This window comes from Gossypium arboreum, chromosome 13 (assembly GCF_025698485.1).
Source record: "Gossypium arboreum isolate Shixiya-1 chromosome 13, ASM2569848v2, whole genome shotgun sequence".
Lineage (NCBI taxonomy): Eukaryota > Viridiplantae > Streptophyta > Magnoliopsida > Malvales > Malvaceae > Gossypium > Gossypium arboreum.
Genome location: NC_069082.1, coordinates 123,487,458 through 123,498,881, shown reverse-complemented (window position 1 = coordinate 123,498,881; position 11,424 = coordinate 123,487,458). Strand labels below are relative to the sequence as shown.

Genomic DNA, 11,424 nt, shown 5'->3' with positions numbered 1-11,424 from the left:
AAATTTTTTTATTAATTTGAACTAATTAAGTGGATAGTTTGGTTCAGTTATTTAGATATTTAATTATTTGAGTTTTTATTTTGAGAATTGTTGGCAAGTAAATATTTACTATTAAATTCACTGTCCGCATTAAGGGGTAGGCAGGGGAGTAAAAGAACTTTAGTCCCTATAAAAGAATTGAAATTTTAAATTAATATCATGATTAAATTGCACTTCAACTCCTTTAATATAATAAAATTTTTTATAATTCCTTTAAAAACTATAAAATAATATATTAATACAGTGATAAAATTATACTTTCACCTTCCTTAAAAAATATAATTTAATCTTAACCCTCCTAAAATAAATTTCTGAATTTATCCTCACTATTTTAATATTGGATCAAAATATTAAGTAATTATTATCTAAAAACAATCAATTGACCTAAATAAACTGTCTAACCCAATAAATCGAATAAATTTGACTGATTTTTTTTGTCTACTCATATGGTCCCCACACCATAAAACAAACACGAAAAAATACCAAAAAAAAAAAAAATCTAACAAAAAGTAGAAAAAAACAATAAAAGAATGTGAAATTAAATAGATAATCAATCTCTGCAAGTAGCAAGACACTAATTTCATAGAGCAAACAGAGCAATTTACACAATATAAATGGACTTAAGCAGGTTTGGCCAACAGCAGACAACTTTAGAAACAAAATAAGCCATCCTTGAACAACATAAATTAGGACATACAATGCTGCAAACAACCTCAGCAACCTTTGCAAACCTACCGAAGCTGCTGGATATCGGAGAAGACAAAAGACGACATCATCATCACTCATAATGTAGAAGTTTCCAGTTTCCATGCCTTTGATCATCAAATAATTCAGTCTCAGTCGTCCTTATTTATGCAATATGAGGTCGAGAACTTTATATACTAGTGTCCACTTAAAACCATTGCCATACTTAATGCTCCACCGCAATTGACTCTTGTTCCAAGTCTCCAATCACTGGCCCTAGATCTAAGTCAGGCTGACTTCCACCTGAATTAGCTCCGGAAAATGCTTCCAGTTGTTGAATTGGAGATGATTCTTCATTTGTCAAATAAGATGATGCGGTACTCTCCTCCCTTGTTGCTTTAGATGTTGCTTTTGGTTTAGTTGTCGTTTCCTGATCAGACACCTTGGATTTCTGTTCCTCATTTTTTGCACCGGACAAACTTGTCTTCTGAGAAGGCAGTTTGGGAAGTGATTTCCTCTGTGACTTCTTCGCATGGACAGGAGAAATCACTTTGGCAGAGATTCTCTGAGATGCTTTCTCATCCAGACTTAGCCGGCCTGATTGGTGACTGTTATTGCTGTTACCATCAATGTCTGAAGGAGTTGAGCTTTTCCTCCGACCAAGCTTTGGAGATTTAGCTCTTGTAGGTGGTATCTGAACCCAAGTAATAGACAAACATTAATGTTGCAAATCTTGAGAAAGTCACTGTGGCCATATATATATTCGAAGGACCAGCTACGAGAACATTCAACTAACCTTCTTTAATTCCACCTTTGGAGGTGTAGGTTCCTGATAGAAGCTTGGCATTGGAGTCGCTTTGAATTTCAAAGTCTTCCTAAGCATCTTAATCTCTGCTTCTTGAGTTTCCTGCAGAGAATCAAAATTTCGTTATGATAAGAAACGAATCTGGAGCATAAGCTGTTACGATCACAAAAGAACACCTTAGACTTGGCTTGCAAATTGCTCTTTTCTACTTCCCTTGCATGAATTTTTTCCTCGAGTTTATTGTAGAACTGCACAACACAATAGCAAAGACTTAAAAGTTGAGCAAAATTGCTGCAAGAATAGACAATGTAGAATCCAAAGGATATATAATATAAAGCACCAACCTCTTTCCTTTTCTCAGCCCGTTCATCGCACTTGAAACTGAAACCATAATTTGGAAGAGTTCCGATCTTATGAACTTTAGCATCAGCTGCCGTCGGGCTTCCATGATGCGATTAAGGATAAACAGAAACATGTCAATTAGAAAAAAAAAAAAAAAAGAAAAAGAAACCTATAAGCAACATTGCAAAGAAAACTTAAATCGCAACATGTTTCAACACCCATAATCCCAGATAGAAAGTATAACAAAACATTGAAACCGAAAAGGATACGATGATTCTGTGTCTCCTTCAACTTTATTCAGAGGCTTTAGCTTCGGTTTCTCCCTGTAATATACAATAGAACAGTTGAGAAAAAGCAGAAGCATAGATCAGTCATCATGCAGCACATTAAGCCCAGTTAGAGCTTGAGAGATTCAAACAAAAGAACAAGCAGTACATACGCATTGCCTGCATCTGGTTTTTCAGAATGCTGTCGGAAGCACAGAGAGAAGAGGAAAATAAATTATCAAAAAGCGCAGGAACAATGGTAACAATAAAAAGGGGGAAAATGCGCTGAAAAAGAAACTAGTACAATCAACTCAAACCTTGGATACATTGGCTTGTCTTTCATTCAATGATCTACTTTTAAGAGGCTGTTTCATACGTGGATTTGTAGCAACAGAACCACCATTCGGAGCTGGCACTGTTGCCTTTGTAATCTTTCCATCTTTATGTTTCTTCACTAAAGCTGGAGAAACTTTTTTGGGAACAGAGGGCTTTTCATTCTTGGTCTTGCCTTGAACCTTACCAGGTTCGGATTGTTTCGAATTATCTTTGACTCCCCCTTCCTACATGCGCACAGAATCAGTCTAATGGTAATTAATAAAAGACTCAAAAACAGAATGTACGTCCTACTACCTTAGAATCAATCAATCCACTGCTTTCCACACACTCATTTGACCCTTCTCTAGCTTGTTCAGTTGCTCCATTGTCATCCATTTCATTATATAAACAAGTCTCGAAACTTTCCGCAACGGTCCCGTTCACATTATCTGTAACACAACTGTCATACGCATCCCCGGACGGATAAACACCATTTTGATGGGCAACCTCAAGCCCACCCGTGGACGATACGGTATCGGAATCCATCACACACTGTATCAGGAACAAAACAAACTAAAATGCAAGGCTAATTACACTAAGAAACAAGCAATGAAAAGGGATTAACACTTAAAACACCATTTTGTTGGGCATTTTCAAGCCAACCCAAATCAGATCCCACACTATAGCAGGAATAAAACAAAAGTAAACTGCAAGCCTAATTACAGGTATAACCAATTAAAAGGAATTAAACTTCCAATAAATTAAAATTCTCAAACCTACCAGTTCGAAAAAACACAAATTTCCCAGAAAAAAAGAATATATATTTATCGCATTTGTAATATTCTCTGTTGCTATAATTTAAGAAAGAAACGAACAAGAAACATTAATGTCCTTCATATTGGCAGATAAACAGCAAAAAAAAAAATCGAGTTAAAAAAATCAAGAGTTGCTTTCAAGATATAAAAAAAAGGGGATCGAAACAGTGAAAAACCGAGTAAAATCGATGCTTTTTAAGTATAGCGTAAAGCTCCAGTGACTGAGTACAGAGATCTTCAACGCCACCAAACAAAAAGATTTTTTTGTTGTTGTTGAAAATTTCAGTAATTTCCTTGTTACCTTGTAAAGCGTGCGACAAATCAAAACTCCATGGGAAAGAAGCCTAGAAGGAAGTAGCGAAGGAAAATGGAAAGGATCTGATAAAAAGGAAGATGGTAAGATAAATAAACAGTGAAGATACAAGATCCAAGCACTACTTCAAAATTAATAAAATAATCGGAATTTTTTGATGGATGTAAGTTGAAATGTCATTTTATGCTGAAATCCATTTGCATTCCAGGTCACACTCTCTTACAAGACAACAAAATGATAGATGTCCGAAAATCTCCCCCAAAATACGGTTTTTAAAATAAAATACTATTTTTTTTTACTAAAATAGAGAAGATACAGTATATTTTTTAAATCAATAAAATTATAACCGTTCAAGTAACTAATTGAATGTAAAAAATTAGAAATTTAATTTTTTAATTTAAAATTTATTATACATTTTGAAAATTAAAGTACTTAATTGAATGTAAAAAATATTAGGGTTTAATTTTTAAAACTTTTTAAATTTTTATGCATTTTAAAAAATTAAATTTAAATTTATAATCGAGAAATTAATCTGTTTACTTAATTTTTCTTGGAATTGTTTACTTAATTTGTTAGAATCTCATTATCATATTCAACGAAATAGAAATTTTAGTCAAATTCAGAGTTACTTTAAAATTACTTTGGTGGAATAAGTTTTAACTCGATTAGTATAAGTATTCTTGTCAATGTAAGAGAATATGGGTTCAAGTGCGTTGAAGCGCATTATCCTCTTATTTATAGGTTGGGAGGGGTTATGGGTAGTTTTAGGTATTATATAAAAAAGAACAAATATAATCAGAACTTATAATGAGATTTTTTTAGAAAAAAAAAGCATTGCTTTGGAAATGTGTTTTTGAAAATTTTCATTTAAGATTTGAGTGTTTAGCAATGGCATGATTGTTTGAATCGGACCAGATCATAACGGTCAATTAAATTAGTTGGATTGGAAAAAGATCGTGATATTGATTTAGAGACTAAATCAATTGACCTGGGAACTGATATGGGCCGGTTGAACTGAATATTTTTTATTCTTTTATGAATTTCTAATGATTTATTTAATTGAATCGGATGGATTAGTTAGACCAATGAACTGACGGTCTAACAAGTTCGACATCAGGCCAGTTCTCAAAACCTTGATTTTTAGTCCTTATAGTTTTCCATTTTATTTAGTTTAACCCCTATCTTGAGTTTTCAGCTCATTTCAATACATATCCATATCACATCCGTAAAAATATTTCTTCAAAATTTTCCGTTCCCAAGATGGTAAATTTTCACTTTTAGCCCTTCAACTTTAAAAAATTTGTAATTTAATCATTACTAAATTTCATTATTCATACTTTCTCTCCTAATAATTAATTCACCTTTTAAACATTTATCCTTTCTCAAATATTAAAAATTTGGGGTATTACATTCTCATAGTGATAATTGTATGCATGATCGTTAGACTTGAGATCACCATTGTTTCAACATTATGAGTTCTATGCTTTGACACAGTTAAATGTCTTCCGTAGATGGATGAGTTATAAAGACTGTTTATGGGTATGGCATAATCCATGTAGTGGGATGAGAATGACCAATATAAGATTTTTTTCTTACATAATAGGAGCGATATCTTGAGTCCTTTGATCGGGTGAGACGAGAAATGCATGACCATACTTAAATGAGTTAATATAAGATATCGTACTCATTTTATTTATCTTAGTCTACTCAAAATTTAGAAGTAAAATATTAGACTAATGTGTCTGTTCCATGACTCGTACAAAAAAAAAGGGATATACTACATGATAATATTATCATAGAAGGTTATGTCGAACCACAACTTTCTGCAACTTGGGTAGCAGTGATGCATTCCTAGATTCATTCATTGTTTGTAACATTAGAATTGTTTTAATGTTACTACTAATGTTACAGGATCCTATAGGGTCACACTCTATGTTTAAATCAATTAGAATTAAATGATAGTTGGGGTTATTTTTAACTATCACACGGGTTAAATTATTATAAAAGTGTTCTCATGATTAATTTAATCTGATAGATTTAAATGTTAGACACAATACTGAGTACATACTTGATGCATACACATAGATAATCTAGCTAAAATAAATATGAATTGGGTTTCATATAATTTTAACTAGTATATCTTTATTGCAATTATTAAATAAGGATTTAATAAATCTCATCAAAGAAATATTTTAGGGAATGATATAAATTGTTATCCTTTATGGAAAAGATATCATGTTTTTACAGAACTCACTTAAATCACTCTATGAGAAATATTCTATTCAATAAGATATTTTGAATAAAAGGTATGTTTTTATCCCTTATTTGAGGGTTACTTGAAATTCATTTGTCTCGCAGTAAAAAGTATTTTCAAAATTTTCTAAAGAAGTATGTAGAGTTTTTCTGATCGTTATTCTTCCAAGTGCGTACCGTAAAAGCTAGAGCGAAACTAGTTGCAACTATGTTCAATTGAGGATTTCAACGCTTTTATCAAGATGTACATTGTTTACTCATATTGATTTAGGTATTGTTTAATAGTTTTCTCAATTTAGATCTGTTCCTTAGACATGGATCCATAGGTTGTGATCACTAGAATATATTTTTGTTGTGTCGCGAGGTATGTTGGCGTTCCAACAGGTTAAGTATAGAAGTGAGGTTGCAACTTGGTAAGTGGGTTGGACTTAAATATGTCTTGTACTTGTTGATTTATAGTGGGTTACTCTTTAAGTAAAGACCCCATAGATGTATAAAGTTCTCAAACAGTGTATAACTAAACTTTAGTGTTCATCTCTTAATTTATAACTATTAGTAAGATAGTCTACTTGACATTGAATGAAAGTCTGAAAAGTTTAATAAACAAATTCTCATTTGGTATCAGAGCTAGACACTTGACACATTAAATAGAGATCCAGTTGTTGAATTATTATTAAGATAGAGGGAACATCAATTCCAAGATCATTATGTTGAATGGCATGAATTATGCCTATTAGAGGGCAATGATAAGGGCTTTTATCAAGTCTACGGATGAAAGAACTTGGCATATGATTTTGATAGGTTAGGAACCCACCAACAAATGATGTAGTTGGTGTAAAACTCTTAAACTTGAAGTAACTTGGAAAAATGATGAAGAAAAATTGGCTAATGCAAATTTCAAGGCCTTTAATGCAATTTTTTGTAGAGTAGGTCCACATGAGTTCAAGTGCATTTCTAAGTGTACCCTTTCTAAGTGATGAAAACATTGTCTTTTCTCTTTCTTTTGTTTGGTAGTTAGGAACATATCTTAAACTCGACCATCGTTTGGGTGGCTAGTTATCGCTTGCGCAATTTGTAACGTCCCTCCTACCCGAGACCGTTGCCGGAGTCAAGCAGGAGACATTACAAAACTTATCTTAGCACTTAAACAGTTTTCGTAGTAAACTATCCATCTGCGTCACAGTGGCTAAAAAAATCATATCTCGAGTTACGAAACTCGAAATCCAATTCCGTAAATTTTCTCTGAAACTAGACTCATATATCTACTTACTAATTTTTTTCTAGAATTTTTGGTCAGGCCAATTAGTACAGTTTATTATAAGAAGTCTCCCCTGTTTCAGGGTTCAGCTACTCTGACCCTTGTGCACTACGAATCAAATTTCTTCCTGTACAGAAATCCAATGACTATTCCATTTGTTTCAATTAAAAATAGACTCAATAAGGAATCCATACAAATAAAGTTTGAGTCCTAATTCTTAATACACAATTTATGGTGAATTTCTAAAGTCAGAACAGGGAATTCAGAAATTGTTCTAACCCTGTTTCACCAAAACGTAAATATCTCATAAAATACAACTCTTTTACCAATTTTGTTTCTTCCATATAAAATAGATTCATTAAGCTTCAATTACATATTTTATTCATCATCTAATTCACTTTATACTATTTTTGGTATATTTTCAAAGTTGGACTACTGTTACTGTCCAAATCTGTTTTAGTATAAAATGTTGATAACTAAGTTTATAACATCTTCATTTCTTCTTTCTACAACATTTACCAACAATTCCTCTTATTACTCTTCACTAACATATCAAAACATACCATTCTTAAGGTTTTGGTAACATTTACAAAACATACCAAAATATCATTTAACAACTTAGATACTTTCAATATAACCAAAAGACATCCTAGGTACAATGCCATTTTCCAAAAGATAGAAACTTCACCAATTTGAGTTTGGGGATCGGCTTGTATCTTTGAGTCCTTATACTTTCGTACCTAGCTGCGCGAAAACAAACCGTCTGCGAGAATACTCTCGATGGTATTTCCATAAACAATAGCTTAATCAACTTTAAAACATGGTAATTCAAACACATTATTGCTATTATTCAATATCAATCAGTACTTTAATAACCTTTACTTTATTTACCCTTATTAACATAACTTCGGACACTAACGGATACACGGATCCAACCCACACTCCGGGATAAGCACATAGTGCTTCATCGAACAAATCCGAACTTTAACATTATAGTACACAAAGTACTTCATCGGAACAAATCCGAACTTTAACGATGAGTCGACACATAGTGTCTCATCGACTCAATGTCGGAATATCCCAATACTTCCAATTCCTATGACATGTCAACTATATCCGACTAGCCCGACACTGTTAATAGGGTATTCAAAATCACATTCATTTCAATATGGTAAAAATACTTACCTCATTCACATTTTCATACAATATAAATATCAAATATAGCAATAACGATTAAGCTCGGTTTATAGAAATACAAACCACTATTTATCGAATTTAATCGATATCTTCGTTCACTTTCTCTTTTCCCTTCTTTGATGACGTATCCGGTGCTACGTTTTAAAATTCATCAATATACTAATTCATAAAACACATTTTCACTTTCTATCAAACTTTTACAAAAATTCCAATTTCGTCCTTTTTCCATTACTAATCTTTTTTTTCTTTAACTTAAGCTTCATATTCTCTTTTAATCAACTCATTAACAATTTCTAACTCATAAAATTCATTATAAAACATAAATTTTGAGCTCTATTCAACTTAATCCCTATTTAAACCTAACTTAGAATTCTTTTAATAAATCACTCAATTTTCACTTCTAACTTCAATTCCTATCAATTTAACCCATAAAACCTCAATTTATTCAACTAAATCAATATCTAAAAATTTTCTATTTTTCTTCATTTTAACCTCATACATGTAGAACTTTGAATTAGGCATCCATAAACATAAAAATCATAAGAAAATGAGCTAAAACAACTTACCAATTAAACTTTAGGGCCTTAATCCTCAAATTTCCCTTTTCTTTTCTTTCTTTCTTTCCTTCTTTCTTTCTCACGTTTGCTCTCTGTAACTCTTTCTATGTTTCTTTACTCATTATTATTTATTCATTATACTATATTATATTATTATTAACCTATAAAAATATAAATTAACATGTGTAATAGCTATAACATAAAATATCTTATAGCTATTACACATATATACCAACTATTACACATGTTATATCATACATTCACACACATGGCACTTAGGGTCTAATTGCTAGATTAGTCCCTTTTACTTCTTTAATCTATAATTAAACTTTTATTCCTTATGCAATTTAATCCTTTAAACTAAATTCAAGCTACTTCACTTAATTAAACACTAAATAACCATTCAACTATAATTCATAAATATTTCTAATAAATATTCATGAATAAATTTCACGGAAACAGTACTCAAGACTCAATTTCCGATACCGTAACTTTCGGTTCATTACACAATTGATTTGTCTTTATCTTTCATCTGCTACGCCTCTGTCACTCATCGCTCTTCTATCCTCCTTTTTCTCTCATTCTTCTTTTTCTTCCCATTCAATAGAATAATGCTCCAGCCATTATGGCGTTTCTCAACCCCCAGTTGTTCGAATGGGGTGTTTGTCTCCTTCCTTTTGGAGAAGAGCTTAGTAAAAGTCCTCTCCCATCTATTCCTTGTAGGAGCTTCCTACGTTTTAATGGAACTTTATTTACTCTCCTTACTTGAGGTTTGTGTTTGGGCATTTCTTGAGGATTTCAAGTAGGGACTTATGGTATTATGGTGTTTGTCGAGCTACCTCCACTACATTGACTTGTTGTTGAATGGGAAGAAATAGAGATTTAGTGTCAACATGCCATATTTGTTTCGAGAAGTTGATGCTTCGCATGATAGTTTGACTCTTGCCCTTTTGAAGTCTATTAAGCTTTCAAGGTGGTTGTTGGTGGTTGCTGTTAGGGCCTTTGATGTGATATAGCCTCCCTCATAGAAGGCAAGCATGCCAAAAATGATAAGATGAGGTTATTAGGCTACGATGCGTATTCGAGCATACGCACAAAAAGGCATACACAATTTAACTTCTAGATATACGACTCTTCAATTAAACAAAATGATCTAATCAAGCTTTGTTACAATGGTTAAAATTTTGAAAAAAAATATTTCCTTTCTTAAAATCATAAAATTTCAACTAATTCAACTTTTATGAATTAATTTGATTTGATTTTATATTTTTTATCAAAAGAAATTTCATGTTGAAAATGGTACTTATTTCTTTGATTCTTAATTGTTAAGGCTCATCCACTCCCTCCACATGGTTGTGTTCATTTTATTTTATTTTTATTTTATTTTTTTCTAAATTATCATTCAATAATTGGGTATATACTAGAAACTAGCAGCCTCTTAAAACCATCAATTTAATTCATGGAAAAAAACAACATTGGGTGGTAAATGATTTCTATTTCTATTTTTTTAGCTGGATTTTAGACAATTTTACCCTATAAAAATAGGATGAAAACATAATTTCAAGAAAATAATAATGAAAAAGAACCCTCAAGTTTCAAAGGCAAGGTATAACCAATGTTAGAAAAGCTTGGAGAAGTCACTGTCAAAGAGGAGACATCAAACATTAGGAGTTTGTTCGTATATAAACTGTCCTGTACATATTAAAATTGGAAGGGGACCATAGCAGATAATTACAAGGCAGAATTATCATGCTTTCCTGCAATGATTCCTTTGAGATAAGAACTGTTTCAGAGTTTTGAAGTTCCCTAAACTGAAATATCCAATGGAAGCTTTTTGTTGGTTTATTACATGATATAGGTTTTGCAAAGATTGACCCGAGTCCGACCCAGGGTTTAGAACTTGCTTGGTCTACACTTATGTCTGCATTTCTGCCTCTTTCTTTGTCTCAAATCATTGGAAATCATGCTTGCTCATTCTTCATCACTGATCATTGAGCTTTTGGGCATAAAGTGGTCACCTCTTTTCATTTAGTTTTCTGCATTTTGATCTTACTTCTTTGGACCCACACACTATATGAGGCAAAGAAGGTGAGAATCATAGTTCAAGAATCATAGTTCAAGAGCCCAAATGTGACACATTCTCATTAGTCAAGTCATTTCAAATTCATGTTATTCTATATTTAACATCTGAGCTCGAGTTATTTTAAATATAAATGATTTTAAATTCAATGTTTCAAATTATTTTGAACTCAAATTGGAAAGATTCGATTTGTTGAGTTATTATTATCATAACGGATTTTGCCAAATTGGATTTCGAATTAATCAAATCCGAGTTTTGAAATTGGATCAAAATTGAGATACATTATTAAAGGCCTTAAACAAGTCCAATACCAAGTGCTAGGAGCCATTTGAAACCAATTGTGAAGTCTAGAGTGGCCCACTTAACCCAACCAAATGTTTTTGCAAGCCCAGATCCAATCTTCAAATTAGGCACAGTAATTATTATTATGCAAAAGTCAAACTAGTTATTATTTAATTACAAATAAATGAGGCAAAGCTGATTTGTGGTCAAAATCATCA

The 11,424-nt window shown here is 32.1% G+C and overlaps 1 protein-coding gene across 4 annotated transcripts; it reads right to left on the bottom strand.

Moving 5' to 3' along the window:
• Nucleotides 1-562: 562 nt before the first annotated feature.
• On the bottom strand, nucleotides 563-3,840 carry LOC108464313 (protein WVD2-like 6). Of its 4 annotated transcripts, none has more exons than XM_053024298.1 (9): nucleotides 3,568-3,840; nucleotides 2,767-3,024; nucleotides 2,454-2,696; nucleotides 2,310-2,338; nucleotides 2,140-2,193; nucleotides 1,873-1,972; nucleotides 1,705-1,776; nucleotides 1,520-1,630; nucleotides 563-1,417 (listed from the first exon to the last, which is right to left on the bottom strand). In XM_053024298.1, exons 2-9 carry the CDS (start codon nucleotides 2,995-2,997, stop codon nucleotides 950-952), a joined length of 1,308 nt encoding a protein of 435 aa, XP_052880258.1. In that variant the 5' UTR covers nucleotides 2,998-3,024; nucleotides 3,568-3,840; the 3' UTR covers nucleotides 563-949. The 4 variants fall into 4 exon arrangements, with proteins under 4 accessions (XP_052880258.1, XP_017620035.1, XP_017620036.1 ...); XM_017764546.2 differs by having other exon boundaries at nucleotides 2,767-3,003; XM_017764547.2 differs by having other exon boundaries at nucleotides 1,873-1,969; nucleotides 2,767-3,003.
• Nucleotides 3,841-11,424: the final 7,584 nt, after the last annotated feature.

Bases quoted from the DNA above. Each gene is read 5' to 3' on its own strand.
- LOC108464313 (XM_053024298.1), bottom strand. From the start codon at position 2,997: ATGGATTCCGATACCGTATCGTCCACGGGTGGGCTTGAGGTTGCCCAT. The intron at 1,777-1,872 runs GTTGGTGCTTTA...TGTGTTGTGCAG, and splicing joins GGGCTGAGAAAAGGAAAGAG to TTCTACAATAAACTCGAGGA. The intron at 1,631-1,704 runs GTGTTCTTTTGT...GATTCTCTGCAG, and splicing joins ATTTGCAAGCCAAGTCTAAG to GAAACTCAAGAAGCAGAGAT.